This window comes from Hippocampus bargibanti, linkage group LG06, assembly GCF_051943395.1.
Source record: "Hippocampus bargibanti isolate YZ-2025 linkage group LG06, ASM5194339v1, whole genome shotgun sequence".
NCBI classification, from domain to species: Eukaryota; Metazoa; Chordata; class Actinopteri; order Syngnathiformes; family Syngnathidae; genus Hippocampus; species Hippocampus bargibanti.
This window is the reverse complement of record NC_142739.1, coordinates 17,644,056-17,660,291: the sequence shown is the minus strand read 5'-3', so window position 1 is coordinate 17,660,291 and position 16,236 is coordinate 17,644,056. Positions and strand designations below refer to the sequence as shown.

At 43.1% G+C, this 16,236-nt stretch overlaps 1 protein-coding gene, 1 long non-coding RNA gene and 1 pseudogene across 5 annotated transcripts in view; 2 read left to right on the top strand and 1 right to left on the bottom strand.

Moving 5' to 3' along the window:
- cep162 (centrosomal protein 162) overlaps positions 1-16,236 on the bottom strand; it is a 34,277-nt gene that overhangs the window by 2,210 nt on the left and 15,831 nt on the right. For all 4 annotated transcript variants that reach the window (XR_016115184.1, XM_088997834.1, XM_088997833.1 and 1 more), the window contains exons 11-23: positions 15,582-15,855; positions 14,869-15,073; positions 14,555-14,652; positions 13,510-13,626; positions 13,012-13,143; positions 12,799-12,911; positions 12,556-12,631; positions 12,340-12,466; positions 7,940-8,088; positions 7,552-7,650; positions 7,211-7,450; positions 1,041-1,172; positions 44-338 (exon numbers count right to left, since the gene is read on the bottom strand). Coding sequence is in view for 3 of the 4 variants with exons in the window: in XM_088997834.1 (XP_088853960.1) it covers positions 44-338; positions 1,041-1,172; positions 7,211-7,450; positions 7,552-7,650; positions 7,940-8,088; positions 12,340-12,466; positions 12,556-12,631; positions 12,799-12,911; positions 13,012-13,143; positions 13,510-13,626; positions 14,555-14,652; positions 14,869-15,073; positions 15,582-15,855 (2,057 nt within the window). In the remaining variant the exon portion in view is untranslated. The remainder of the gene's footprint in view (positions 1-43; positions 339-1,040; positions 1,173-7,210; positions 7,451-7,551; positions 7,651-7,939; positions 8,089-12,339; positions 12,467-12,555; positions 12,632-12,798; positions 12,912-13,011; positions 13,144-13,509; positions 13,627-14,554; positions 14,653-14,868; positions 15,074-15,581; positions 15,856-16,236) is intronic.
- Positions 5,257-7,105, top strand: LOC148896635 (uncharacterized; annotated as a pseudogene).
- Positions 13,822-15,745, top strand: LOC148896634 (uncharacterized). The gene is made up of 3 exons (XR_016115186.1): positions 13,822-14,242; positions 14,905-14,972; positions 15,606-15,745. It is a non-coding gene; the product is annotated as an uncharacterized LOC148896634 (long non-coding RNA).

Here is a 16,236-nt window from a genome sequence, read left to right as displayed (position 1 = left end):
GCATGACATTTTCCACATTTCTGACAAGTTCTCCCACGCATACCTGTAAAGACTGAGGGCTGGCAGCTTTTCTCAAACTGAGCAGCGGGGAACATATCTTCTTGTCTGGATAAGGCTGGTTTGACTATGTTTGGTTGTCGTTTGGGCTCTTTGGTTTGCGAATCTTGTAAATTAGAGCCGGAGAGCATGTTCCTCCTCTCTTTCTGCAGTCTCTCCAAAGTGTGAGTCAGCTCCTGAATTGTTTGTGTTTTAGTGGATAACTCTTGTTTGAGTCGGGTTATGCGGGCGCCGTGCGCTTCCTCAGCTTGACGTTGGTGTCGGGTTGGGCTGTGTAGGGTCTGCAAGGAATAAATGTAGAACGTCTCATTTATGGGCCTGCATCGCTCATCCCAGCAGGGATCAGTATTTTAAGAATTACTGCAAAAAGAGTACAGAACTGCATTGAGTGAACCGATGCGTTTGTTTCCATTAGGGTCATGGCTGAGTCAAATCTTATGTCGGCTGACTTTGTGCCTGAGGTGGGGTAACCCTGAACTGAGCGGCAGGTACATAGATTCATTTTTCAAATACAAATGTGTACACTCACATTCACACTGGTGGACAATTTGGTCTTGTTTTTGAAATAATGGAGGAAGGCCATACAAAGAGGAGGGGCGGGTCTGGGAATCACACAGGGAACCTCTCAACTATGAAATGAAGCAGATGTGCGAACTCCTAATTAACGACACTGCGCTTCTTCATATAATCCCGCTCTCCGGAACTTCAAATAACACTTTCCTGTGTGTCACCTTATAAAAAGACATACAACCTATGTTGAGGGCAAAAATTGCTTTAAATACCTCCTAATGACGCTGCACACCTTCAAATTTATAAATGACCCCATTTGCAGAACTATATCCATAATTAATCTGTCGTATTATTTTCCATGAGGCTGACTTGTTACATATTTATTTAGCACTTAACTTGCATTTGACTTGTTTCTTGAGAGTTTCAATCTGATCTTGAAGAATGGCTTCCTTCTGCTCGTAGGCTTCTTGTACCTGCTTTAGCTCAACCTTCATTCTTTCAACCTGCGACACCTCTGATTCAGTCGCCGACGCTGAAATTTCTGCGCCCTCCTGTTTGTCCTTCAGCTGCTGCTCCAACTCAGAGATCTGATGTTCGTACCGCAGCTAGATGATGAGACACAGACATACAGTTATCTTCAATTATATGAGTATACTGTATGTGAGATGTGACACATGACGGAATGTCCTTGCATATATATATACAAGTTGATCATTGGAGGTGCATAGCAGTGGATAAGGTCAGAGAGCTGGAAGCTTTCCGCTTGGAATTGGACTCTATTTTGGATATCATAAGACATATGCAAAAACAGGGCATGATCCTCCCTGCCCCCTATTCATGTGCCCCAACGGAGGTCATAGAGCAGCTTGACAACACTTAGCCAATTTTAAGAATCATTGTTTTATAGGGCAAGTACAGTCAAAACAAAACTGGAAAGAAGCCTTTTTTTTCAGGAAAGCCACACCAATGAATGCAATTGGTTGTTTGCTTTTTTGTTTAAGAGGGTAACGATGTATATCATAGATTTTCATATGGTATTTATACATTCAAATATATATATATATATATATATATATATATATATATATATATATATATATATATATATATATATATATATATATATATATATATATATATCTCACTGATAACTTTAGCTCTGTTTGATACTTTGCACATTGTCTCACTGACGTCACATGACGGAATAATAATAATAATAATAATACATTTTATTTCAAGCGCCTTTCAAAACACCCAAGGACACTTTACAATAAAAACAATAGAACACAGCACATAACAATAAAACCATAAGTAAAATGATAAATACTAAAATAGCAGAGAGAATTAGACATTGAAAGCAATTTTAAACAAATGGGTTTTGAGATGAGCCTTGAAAATAGGGAGGGAGTCAATATTACGGATGTTGGGTGGGAGAGAATTCCAGAGTTTGGGAGCAGAGCGGCTGAAAGCTCTGCATCCCATCGTGGTGAGACGGGCAGAGGGCACATAGAGGTGAAGGGAGGATGAGGATCTGAGGGACCGAGAGGGAACAGAGATTTGAAGCAGGTCAGAAAGATAGGGAGGAGCAAGGTTATGGATGGCTTTGAAAGTAAACAGATGTATTTTGAATTCGATGCGATGTTTAACCGGTAGCCAGTGGAGTTGCTGGAGTACAGGGGTGATGTGGTGAAAGGAGGGGGTTCTAGTGATGATCCGGGCTGAAGAATTTTGGACGAGTTGGAGTTTATGGAGAAATTTCTGATTGACACCGAAGAGAAGTGTGTTGCAATAATCGATGCGGGAGGTGACAAGACTGTGGATAAGGATAGCAGCGGAGTGAGGGGTGAGCGAGCGACGGAGACGGTTAATATTACGGAGGTGGAAATAAGCAGACCGAGTAATGTTATTAATATGGGAGTGAAAGGATAGTGAGCTATCGAGGATGACACCCAGACTCTTGACCTGAGGGGAGGGGGACACGGTAGAACTTTCAATGGTGAGGGAGAAACTGTTAGTTTTGTGGAGGGTGGATTTGGTACCGACAAGAAGAAGTTCAGTTTTTTCACTGTTGAGCTTGAGAAAGTTATGGGAAAGTCCTTGCATACTTATTTGTCATGTCCTTGTTTATGATGATATGACTGCAGCCTGTCCTACCGGAGAAAAATCCCTTGTGTATTCTACATATTCTGATTTTCATTCATAGTATGGAACTTATTGATTTTAACAGTCATAATAAAAATATACCGTCCATCCATCCATCCATCCATCTTCTGCCGCTTATCCGGGGTCGGGTCGCGGGGGCAGCAGCTTCAGTAGGGAAGCCCAGACTTCCCTCTCCCCAGCCACTTCTTCCAGCTCGTCCTGGCGGATCCCGAGGCATTCCCATGCCAGCTGGGAGACATAGTCTCTCCAGCGTGTTCTGGGTCGTCCCCGGAGTCTCCTGCCAGTGGGGCATGCCCGGAACACCTCGCGAGGGAGACGTCCCGGGGGCATCCTAATCAGATGCCCGAGCCACCTCATCTGGCTCCTCTCGATGTGGAGGAGAAGCGGCTCGACTTTGAGGCCCTCCCGGATGACCGAGCTTCTCACCTTATCTCTAAGGGAGAGCCTGGACACCCGACGGAGAAAGCTCATTTCGGCCGCTTGCATCCGGGATCTCGTTCTTTCGGACACAACCCATAGCTCGTGACCATAGATGAGGGTTGGGACGTAGATCGACCGGTAGATTGAGAGCTTTGCTTTTTGGCTCAGCTCCTTCTTCACCACGACAGATCGGTACAAAGTCCGCATCACGGCAGACGCCGCACCGATCCGCCTGTCGACCTCTCGATCCCTTTCACCCTCACTCGTGAACAAGACACCCAGATACTTAAACTCCTCCACTTGAGGCAAAATCTCCTCCCCGACCCGGAGAGGGCAATCCACCCTTTTCCGACTGAGAACCATTGTCTCAGATTTGGAGGCGCTGATTCTCATCCCAGCCGCTTCACATTCGGCTGCGAAACGCTCCAGCGAGAGTTGGAGAGCTCCACTTGAAGGCCCCAACAGTACAACATCATCTGCAAAAAGCAGAGATGCTATACTGAGGCTACCAAAACGGAAACCTTCAACGCTTCGGCTGCGCCTAGAAATTCTGTCCATAAAGGTTATGAACAGAATCGGTGACAAAGGGCAGCCTTGGCGGAGCCCAACCCTCACTGGAAACGATTCCGACTTACTGCCGGCAATACGAACCAGACTCTGACATCGGTCATATAGGGACCGAACGGCCCGTATCAGCCGCTCCTGTACCCCATACTCCCGAAGTACCCTCCACAGAACTCCACGAGGGACACGGTCAAACGCTTTCTCCAAGTCCACAAAACACATGTAGAGTGGTTGGGCGAATTCCCATGCGCCCTCGAGGACCCTGCTAAGGGTGTAGAGCTGGTCCACTGTTCCGCGGCTGGGACGAAAACCACACTGTTCCTCCTCAATCTGAGGCTCGACTTTCCGACGGACCCGCCCCTCTAGGACCCCTGAATAGACCTTTCCAGGGAGGCTGAGGAGTGTGATCCCTCTGTAGTTGGAACACACCCTCCGGTCCCCCTTTTTAAAAAGGGGGACCACCACCCCGGTCTGCCAATCCAGAGGCACTCTCCCCGATGACCACGCAATGTTGCAGAGGCGTGTCAGCCAGGACAGCCCCACAACATCCAGAGCCTTTAGGAACTCCGGTCGGATCTCATCCACCCCCGGGGCCTTGCCACCGAGGAGCTTTTTAACCACCTCGGTGACTTCAGTCACAAGGATCGGAGGGCCCACCTCGGAGTCCCCAGACACTGCTTCCTCCAAGGAAGGCGTGTTGGTGGAGTTGAGGAGGTCTTCAAAGTACTCTGCCCACCGGTTCACGACGTCTCGAGTCGAAGTCAGCAGCGCCCCACCCTCACTGTACACAGTGTTAGTGGTGCACTGCTTTCCCCTCCTGAGACGCCGGATGGTGGACCAGAATTTCCTCGAAGCGGTCCGGAAGTCAGCTTCCATGGCCTCACCGAACTCTTTCCATGCCCGTGTTTTTGCCTCGGCGACCACAGAGGCTGCATTCCGCTTGGCTAGTCGATACGTGTCAGCTGTCTCAGGAGTCCCACAGGCTATATAAGCCCGGTAGGACTCCTTCTTCAGCTTTACGGCATCCCTTACTACTGGTGTCCACCAGCGAGTACGGGGATTGCCTCCACGACAGGCACCCACCACCTTACGGCCGCAACTCTGATTTGCCGCCTCAGCAAGGGAGGTACGGAACATGGTCCATTCGGACTCAATGTCAAAATAAAAAGACATGTGGAGCCTCATTCCATTCAAGTGCTTTTCTGTGCTGGAGTTATGTACCATATACGAGTGTAACTGTCACACTGTCTATTGGCAGACTTGTAGCCCTGGTTGCAGAGTGTGTGTTTCAAGGCAAGGCTCTTTTGTTTTTGTTTTTTTAAAACAATTTCCTGCTTCTAATGTCATGCTTACCTCTCCCAATACTTTTTTACACACACACACACACACACACACGCACGCACGCACGCACGCACGCACACACACACACACACACACACACACACACACACACACACACACACACACACACACACACACACACACACACACACACACACACACACAGGTAGCTCCACATATATATGTGGAGCTACAATCAGTCACCTCCTCTACATGGATGACATAAAGCTGTATGTTAAGAGCGAAAGGGAGATAGACTCCCTGATCCACACAACCAGGATCTACAGCAGTGACATCGGGATGTCATTCGGGCTGGAGAAATGTAGTCGGATGGTGACTAAGAGGGGCAAGGTAGTCCACACTGAAGGGGTCTCACTCCCTGAAGGATCAATAGCAGACATTAAAAACAGCTACAGGTACCTCGGTATAACACAGGCCAATGGCAACCTCGAACTAGCAACAAGGAAAGCGGCTACGACCATATACCTCCAGCGGGTGAGGCAAGACCTAAGAAGCCAGCTCAATGGCAAGAACAAGACCCGGGCATTAAACAGCTATGCCCTGCCAGTGATCAGATACCCTGCAGGAATAATAAGGTGGCCAAAGGAAGAGATTCAGACCACGGATGTTAAGACCCAAAAACTCCTCACCATGCATGGAGGGTTCCATCCCAAATCCAGCATGCTGAGAGTGTACACAAGCCGTAAGGAAGAAGGCCGGGGACTAGTGAGTGTGAGAGCCACTGTCCAGGATGAAACATCAAAGCTCCATGAATACATCAAAGAGAAGGCTCCAACGGATGATGTACTCAGAGAATGTCTCAGACAATGGGGAACAGAGGATGAGGTGCTGGAAGAGGGACAATCATGGGAGGAACAGCCCCTACACGGGATGTACCACCGAACCATAACTGAAGTGGCTGATCTCAAGAAGTCCTATCAGTGGCTAGCGAGGGCTGGCCTAAAGGAAAGCACAGAGGCAGTTATCCTGGCTGCTAAAGAGCCCTGAACACCAGAGCCATAGAGACACGGATATACCAAACCAGGCAAGACCCAAGGTGTAGGTTGTGCAAAGAGGCACCTGAGACAATCCAACACATAATTGCAGGGTGTAAGATGCTGGCAGGGAAAGGCTACATGGAGCGCCATAACCAGGTGGCTGGCATAGTCTCCCTAAACATCTGTGCGGAGTATGGACTGGAAACCCCCAAGGTCAAAATGGGAAACACCTCCCAAGGTAGTAGAGAATGACCGAGCAAAGATCCTGTGGGACTTCCAGATACAAACTGACAAGATGGTCATGGCCATCGTGGTCATAGATAAAGTGCAAAGCGGTCCCGAGTGATGTAAACATCAGAAAGAAGGAACATGAGAAAATCGAGAAATACCAAGGGCTCAGAGAGGAGCTGGAGAGAGCCTGGAAGGTAAAGGTGACAGTCGTGCTTGTGGTGGTCGGAGCACTCGGGCAGTGACCCCCAAACTCGACGAGTGGTTGCAACAGATCCCGGGAACAACATCGGATATCGGTCCAGAAAAGCGCAGTGCTGGGAACAGCACGGATACTGCGCAGAACCCTCAAGCTTCCTGGCCTCTGGTAGAGGACCCGAGCAAAAATGGGGGACATACACCACCCGCTGAGACGAGGATTGTTCTTTAATTTATATCCTGTATTTGCACATTCTCTGCTTGTTTTGTGAGTAAGAGTGACACAAAAAGTGATTGGATGGATCTATTGCAGTTGAAGCAAAATGGATTCCATTGGAAGGAAAAAGTAATTTTTGTATTTAATTTTACATCACTCCATTCTCATCTTCACCTGGTTGATGTAATAAATACATTACGAGAAAGTATGATTATAGAATAATGATTTGTTATTAAACAGCATGCAATTTCTGTCATCTTTAATGCAAAATATAGTGAGTGTGTTGTTGGGATATTGCGGGAACGTTCTGCTGTGGGTTAAAAAATGGAAATTGTTCTGGTTGACAGCTACGGATGGGAATGGACGAATCTTAACAAAGATTTAAAATAAAGCAGAGTCTGCAAAACCACTTGGTCAATGTTGATTTTTTTTCTTTTTAATATTTGAATACAAAAGTCCTAACTTAACATTTCTACTTCACGTTGACAAGCACATACCGCAATTTTAGGAGTACCTTGGTGTTCTGGAACTGTTTCTCCATCGAGCGCAGGTTGTCTTTGGCCTCTTCATCATGTCTCTCCATTTCCGCCTCAACATGTTGGATTCTACGCTCAAGCAGTGTGTTGATGTTGTTTGAGGCCGACTTGGTTCCGGTGGCCACATCCCCTTGAGTATTTGTGTTGGATGCAGCCGCAATGGCAGTTGACAATGAGCTCTGGTTCCTGGATCTTAGTATCTGTTTTAGCTGCTTGACCTTGTCAAATCAAAAAGACATTTCAGAAATAAAAATGACTAAATCAGATCGGAAAGAGACAGTAATGACTAACATGCTGTATTATTGTTTGAAAACCAAACCTCCAGTTCCAAGTCTTTCATCCTTTTCAAGTCCACCCTTTTCTCTTTTGAGTGTAAAACATTACTTCTTTTAACCATCTGGGCTTTCATGCTCTCTACCTGAAAATTTGATTTAAAACAGGAAACATACAAAAGCTCAAATATTGCTTCCATGGCAATGTAACATGGGGACGAGCATTGCTATCCCTGTTGATTTCTATGGCTGATTAATCAGTTGGCGTTAAATAATATCCATTATATTACCTAAATACATGAATCTGCAGTATGTGAACATGAGAAGCCTAAAGTTTTACAGAATACATTAAATTTAAATACGGCACAGATTAGTTATTGGCTGATTCATTCATCTCTTGTACTTTGAGGTACAGTTACACGGGCTACGACTGACCTGCTCTTTCAATTGATCAATCTCCGCGGTAGCCGCCTGCAGTCGCTCTGCATCTCTTCTGGACAAAACTTCCTGGTTGTCTGAAAACGAATGGAGCTGCTTTTGTAATGCAGCGACTTCTTCTCTGTATGTATCCCCTGGTAGGGTAACTGGTATATTAAGAGCAAAAAAAGAACAACAGTCAAAAGCCATTTATGGATGTTTCAAAAGAGAAAAACGGATTAGAAAAATAAACCAACTATTGTAATATATTTTCTGCACTCTGAAGGCGCTTCATATAATAAGGCACACTGTGATTTTTTTTTCCATTTATAAAGGGTGCACTGTCCTTGGGAGCTTTGAAAGGTGCTTATAGATAAAATGTATTATTATTATTTTTATTATAAGGCACACAGAAGAGAAGTTACAATAGTGCCTGCAATTGTACTTTGGTCTACTCGATAGAGCGACGCTAAATGTAATACAATTCAATACAGCTTTATTTATCTTGAGCTGCGGCTGTGACAAAGCCATGAGAACTGGTAAAAAAAACAGTCAGGAAACATAAATACAAATGGAATTACAAAAGAATAAAAAGACAAAAACGTTGAAAATAATTGATTCAACAAAAAGGCACACAAACCGAATGGTAATAATACATTTTATGTCTAAGCGCCTTTCAAAACTGTCAAGAACACTGTTCAGTCATGGGAAAATATTTTTTTTTCTGCGGGTGAGCAGCAACAGCCATTCGCACCAGCGTTCACTTAACCCGGAAGTAACACACACTCGTGCCACCCATGTATGTGTATATAGACAGATAGACAGACAGAGAAGGTCAAGCACAATACAATACAATACATCCTAATTTGTATTGTGCTTTCACAACAGCTGCAGCTGTAAGAAAGCGCTTCACATAATAGTCAACACAAAGCACAATAATAAACAAAACAGGAACATAAAAACATGGACGGTTGTGCAATCTTAACGACTTTCCCCATACACTCTATGATGTTTGAGTACAAGACAAACACTTTATTACATGAGCAGTTCTAGATGAAAGGAGAGGGCTAAATACAGTGTATTTACAAGTCTTGCTTGTCTCCTTGCTTCATTTAGTCAATAATACGTCTGTGTAAGGTCTCAGTCCTACAGGAGTGGTCCATCGATGAGAAGGTTTCTTCAGCCGTCATCTGTACTTTTTGAAGGTGTCGGACGTTTCGCCTCCTATCCAAGAGGCTTCGTCAGCTAACTAAAGTCTGACTGGTCGTATCGGCCCTATTTATATATCCCTAATGTCCGGACATGGCGGCGCCGGACACAGCTATGATAGGTCCCTACTCTCAGGTTGGGGGGAGCAGAGGACCACTCCCTGTGGCCCCACTGATTGTTCCTACATTCCTGATTAACAACTGGCCTATTTGCCCCACTCCCACCGGTATCGCCTCATCAGCATTACGAATGGTGCCTAACCTGTTTTGCTTAAGCAGACTATTGTATGAACGATCCAAATTGAACCTCAGCCCACCAGACCGGTTTAATGAAGGATTTAGTTGTTTTATGAGAATCGCTTCTTTTACCCCCCTTTCAAACTATCTATGTTCTTTCACTAAGTCTGTGTAAGCTCTCAGTCGTACAGGAGTGGTCCATCGATGAGAAGGTTTCTTCAGCCGTCATCTGTACAACGTCCGAAACGTTCAAATTTGTACAGATGACGGCTGAAGAAACCTTCTCATCGATGGACCACTCCTGTACGACTGAGAGCTTACACATACGTATTGCTGCCAACTTTGGGAGAGACATCCTTCTGCTGGTACGTAACTTAGAAAAGGCCACCTTTAAATTAGCTGACTTAAAGAACCACCTCAGAGTCAATCTTAGATGTAGACAGAGCCGGTTAATTCCTAAATGCTTGAAGCAAGCACCCCTGGAACCCGGATACTTAGCTGATAAAATGAAACAATTATACTAGGAAAATACTAAATTTGCGAATTAGGAGACTTAACATAGAGATAAAAAACAAACAGTCAGAAATAAACTTATTATCAGCGATTACAAACTAAACTTACCCACAAAATCTATCAGGAAGTGTGTGAATTTACTAAATCCGGATATATGAGGCACCACAGCAAAACCAAAGAGAGACAAAAGGGTAAATTTCAAAAATTACTTTTATTGAAACAATCTCAGCTACTGGTAAACACGCGAACAATTAGGAATGAGCAGATTTCAAGGGAGAATTGGATCAAACATTTGTCAGACAGAGATCTCTCAGAGACAGAAAAGGCGGTACAAAAGGCGGTACTAACCAAAGGTTTAAATTTCTCAGTGACTCCTAAAACAATACCTACAATAGATTACATCACAGCTACTGAATCGGCTATTAAAAATAACAAACTTTCGTATGAAGAGGCAGATGATCTACGCGTTAAAATATCAGCCGTTCTCAGTAGTGCCAAAATACCTCCGTCCAACATAACATTAGAAGAGAGAAAGGCGTTAACTACTCTACAAAAAGACAAAAATATTACTATTTTGCCAGCAGACAAGGGCAGATGCACAGTGCTTCCCAACACATTGGATTATGAAGACAAAATAAATAGGTTAATCAGTGATTCTAACACTTATGAGCAACTAAAAAGGGACCCTTCCAATAGATACAAGAAAGAAATGATAGACTGTCTCCAAAAGTTAGAGAAAGGAAAACATAGACAGACAGATGTATTTTAGATTATACCCATGTATCTATGGCCTGCCAAAAATACATAAAGAAGGGTTCCCCCTCAGACCCATTGTTTGTAGCATTGACTCCTCTACATACAATGTAGCCAAAATTAAACTATCGTAGCTCCGTTGGTTGGTAACACAGAATATCACGTAGAGAACACCACAGGGTTTGTAGAGAGGATCAAAGACCTCATATTGGAACCTGAGGAAACTTTGGCATCATACGATGTGACTTCTCTCTTTACATCTGTCCCAACCCCAGCAGCAGTCTCAGTGGTGAGGACGAGACTGCTGGCGGACGTTTCTCTGCATGAAAGAACCAAACTTAAAGCGGATCACATCTGCCAATTATTGGAAATCTGCCTCAATACTATGTATTTTCAATTTCGGGAGAACTTTTATAAACAAATTCATGGTTGAGCTATGGGCGCACCAGTTTCACCCATAGTGGCTAATCTGTAGGTGGAAGAGATGGAGAAACAGGCCCTCACATCCTTCCCGGGGACAAAACCTATACACTGGTTTAGATATGTGGACGATACTTTTGTCATAATTAAAAAACAAGAAATTCAATCCTTCACAGATCACCTCAACTCTGTACACATCAACATTAAATTTACTCGTGAGGACATTAAAGAGAACCAACTAGCCTTCTTGGATTGTAAAATAATTATAAAAGAGGACAGAGCGCTAAAAACAGAAGTCTTTAGGAAGGCTACGCACACTGACCAATACTTACTTTTTGACTCTAACCACCCTTTACAACACAATCTAGGAGTTATCAGAACCCTCCAGCATAGGGCTAAACTAATACCAACTAACATTGAAGGTAGAGAAAATGAGTCAAAACATATCAGGAGAGCACTCACTAACTGTGGGTACCCTCAGTGGTCATTCAACAAATGTCAGAAAGAAAGAATAGGGAATAAAACCAAAAATTCTCAAGATACAAAAAGGAGAGGTAGCAGTACCTTACATTGCAGGAGTTTCTGAAAAATTACAGAGTCCTTTCGCAACACAAAATTCCTACTTATTTCAAACCGATTAACACGTTCAGGCAAAAATTAGTGCATCCAAAAGATAGGCTACCAAATGGAAAACAAAGTAATGTAGTTTATTCAATACATTGTAAGAATGAAAATTGTAAAGAGCAGTACATTGTGGAGACTCAACAAATTCTCAAAAAAAGACTATCAACATCGCAGGGATAATACAAGTGTGGGGGGGGGGTGCGTTTCAAGCTTCGGTCAGATTTCTGGCAATGTTTTTCCCTCCCACGAGGGGGCAGCATTTACCTTTTGTACAGCCCCCCCCCCTCCCCCCCATTTTCAATGAAGATAACTCTACGACCAAGTAAGGTTGAAATATTTTTTTTCTGATGCAAGAAGAGTCTAAGGTTTCTCACGCTGCATTGAATGTTTATGTAGTCCAAAAACTCAATATTTTGTGGTTTCTGCAATTTGAGTGATAATGACAAAAAGTGTCTGGAAGTGAATGAGTTAACAGGGAAACAATTTAATGGGGACTATATAGATTGTACCAAACACCATATGTAAACCGCAACAGATTATTAGGTGCACTATTACCTTTTGGGAAAATTAAATGCTATTGGGTGCACCTAATAGTGCGGAAAATAGGGTACATGAGATATTATGACTTATAATTTTGCCCATCGCTTTTGTTGTCAATCTTACCAGAAGTGGAGATAGCCTGCGCTTTAGCAATATCTCTCTCCTTCTTGATTCGTTCGATGTCCATATGCAGCGCCTGGTTCTCCTGTCTCAGTCTGTGAATATCTCCCGACAATTTGGCTTCATTCATCTACTGACAAGAAACATTTTAATAATTTGCCAAGAATCTCCCAAAAAAATGCAAAAGATTGAAGAAAAGAGTTTTATAGTGATACTTGCCTGAGATATATTAAGGTCACCTAATAAGTCTTTAATACGATGATCTAATGAGCATGATGATTTACTGAGCTGCTCCCTGAATGAGATGATAAAAACTAGCTTTTAGTGTGCAACAGACACAACGGATGAAGAGAAAAATACAATTTACAGTGTTTGAACAACAACAAAAAGGGCTTCAAATGTTCACCTTTCAACAACTGTCACTGCCGCATTGCTAATGCCACACACATTTAATGAACCTACCTTGTGAAAAGCAGCTCACTTTCAAGTCTTTGGTTTTCATGAAACATGGCTTGCTCATCGGCTGTACTCTTGGAACGCTGAGCTTTCAACTGCAAGTACAGCTTCTCATTTTCCTGTGTAATATCACTTGAATGGTTAAGATTCATGTGCATATTAGACATACAATTCATTCAAAATATAGATTTCAAAAAAGGAGCTTTGAAGATTGCTTACCTGTTGGTAACCTTGAATGATCATCTCCTGATCCCATATTTCTTTCTTAATCTGTTGGAGAGTTTTCTCAGTCGTAGGATCTGCCTTCTCTGCCAGTCCAAACTTTTTACTGCCTTCTTCTGCACAATGCAACTACAATATGGGGAAAAATACCACAGATAAAAAATGGCCTGAGACATCTATACAACATTAATTGCGGAGCAACATTGAAGAACAAAACAAGAGCCTGCCCTTTTCGCTCTCTGCGCAACACAAAGATGCAAATGAATGTTGTTAACACCAATTAGTTAAACTACTGTCATGCCTTGCTTGATGCTCTTCCTAAAAAGAGGAAGCGATTACGACAGACCTCAACAGCGCATACTAAGAGTGTAAAGTGGGAACATATTAGAAGAACCACATAAGGAGCCATTTGTGTGAAACAAAACCAAAACCCTGATTTATACCCAATTTCTGATGCCTCTGATACATTGGTTACTTTAGTGCATGTTTATCAACCTTGCTTTGAAGAACATAGTTGCGCTGTTGCAGCTCCTCTTTTTGCTGCTTCATTATTTGCAGTTCTTTGTCCTTCTGGGTGAGCTCGCCTCTTAGCTCCTCCAGATGAGAATTGCCCTTTGGAAATTAAAGAAAAATATTGAGGAATGGCAGAATGCAAAGATGGGTTAAACTGATTTAACTAGTCCTATGCTACCTGGGAATTCATTTCAATCCTGATTTTGTAATAATTCTATGGAAAGTGATTTAAAGCAGATTCTTTACTTACAGACAGTATAGGTGTTCAAATACCTGACATGTTTCGGCGTCTACTTCCGCCTTCGTCAGAGTGTCACGGATGTTATTGTGACACGCCATTATCAGCTGGTGTTGCTATGAGGGCGTGACCTACCTGTCAGACCTGACAGGCAAGCCACGCCCCCCGCTGTCCGCTCGTCCCTCCAGGATACTGCTCCAGGTAGTAGAGAGCATGTAAGCTCCCTCATCCCTGTTGATGGTCCTTGGTCCTCGCTTCCGGATTTCAATGGCCTCCCTGATCCAGCGCTGATGTTTGTTTTCTTCGGTGCGGATGAAGAAAACGAGCGAGGGATGAGCGGACAGCGGGGGGCGTGGCTTGCCTGTCAGATCTGACAGGTAGGTCACGCCCTCATAACAACACCAGCTGAAAATGGCGCGTCACAATAACATCCGTGACACTCTGACGAAGGCGGAAGTAGACGCCGAAACATGTCAGGTATTTGAACACCTACACTGTCTGTAAGTAAAGAATCTGCTTTAAATTAGATATCAAGTAGACAGGATGAACTTAGTACGTCTATGGAAAGTGTGTACTGATAAACAGGCCCACTATGAATCATTTAGAATACAATGCATGTTGATTTATATAGCTCTTTAACAAAGCACAAGCATGATGAGACATCAAGATGATGAGAATTCAGGAGTATGCCAGTGAATCAACTTTTTGATACAAGGCAGGCTCATAAGAATAAGCAGATTGTAACATTTCCTGAATATGACAAAGAGAGTGGGGTAAAGTCATACATACATCTGTTATTTCCTGACAACTTTTTGTTGTTATTTGGTGTTGAAGGACATTCAGTAATGACTGGACAGAGACCACAAGATCATTGCTCATTTTCAGACCTGGGTCCACCAAAAAAGAGAGAGAAATAAAGTACTGCATAAATAAACATTAAAATGAATGAGTCCAATGTTAACCAAGAGCACGGCAAGATCATTAAAAACATGTTGAATGAGTTGAATGCATTTACATATAGCATCTATGGGCACATCAGATTGAGAGTGTGTTTAGCATAGAATTGAATATTTAAGTTTTTGTGTGGAAACATCAGAATTAACCTGTGTCATTGCCGCCATTTTCTTTGTTTTCCACAGTTTTGAGGCTGGGTTTTGTTGCTTGGGAAACAGAAGATTGGGTGACAGCAGCAGGTTTAGTCACTCTTGTAAGTCTTTTAGCCTCAACTTTCTGGACTGTTGGCGTTGCTACAAAAGGCTTCCTTACTAATGGTGATGGAGGAGGATTATTAGTACAGCGATGGGGTTGCTATGAGAAAATAGAGAGAATGTGAGTTATAACTGCAGTAAATTTGATGAGCAAATCTAACGCGGTCAGGTTTATTTATTTATACAAAAGCTATACAGTATTAAGCATTACAATACATTTACAGCAGAGCCTTCAAATTACAATGACATACATACGACTCCACAATCAGTCTCTCTCTCTCTCTCTCTCTCTCTCTCTCTCTCTCTCTCTCTCTCTCTCTCTCTCTCTCTCTCTCTCTCTCTCTCTCTCTCTCGTTAACCTCCCAAAATGTTGGAATAACAGACTGCGCCAATGAGCATTTTACACAAAAACAGGTATTGCCCTTGCAAAGTGTTAAATCAATGTTTGAAAAAAATGAAATATTGGGGATAAAAATGTGACTCGGTGAAACTGTGAGTGTTGAAACATGAACATGTGGGGTCGCTGTACATAACTCTAAATGCAATTGCAGATCAACAGTTTTCAAATAACATTTTCAACACTATGAAGAATTTAAAATTGATCTCACCGTTTCTTTCTTTTGTTTGACAAGCTTAGAGGATGTGGAAAGAGCACAAACGTTCTGTTCTTGCATCAGTCTCTCGACTTCTTCTCTGATGCGTCGTGTCAAGCCCAAGTGAGAATGTTCTGGGTGGATGGATGGAGAGTTGCTTTCCGATGTCTTCAGTCTGTTCAACTTGATGGACTCGACCTTTGTTGGTTGTTCATGGTGTTCTTCATTTTTGGTAAAAACTGGAAAGGTTCTGTCCAATGGACAGAAAAGCTCCTCCTTGTCAGGTTCACTATGATCATGCAGTGTGACAAAGAGAAGATTATATTCACCAAGGTCAAACATGATACATACACATGATACATACACATACATGTATATCAAAACATATGATACATATACAAAGTACACAACGTAGTCATGCCGCAATTTACTCAACTCCCATTCTCAAATTATTCGGGAATTGAAAATATGACGTGGAGCGCCATTCCCGAATTTTTTCAGGTTTTGGTTTTTCTTGCGGGGGGTGCCGATAAAGCACTGGTCAGACTACTGGTGATGTTCCACAAGGGGGCAGCATTAGCCTATTTTACAGTCGCCCCCATTTGCACCTCATAATATTCCAGACCCATATAATTTAGGAAGTAACTCTTTTTTTTCTGATGAAGAGAGT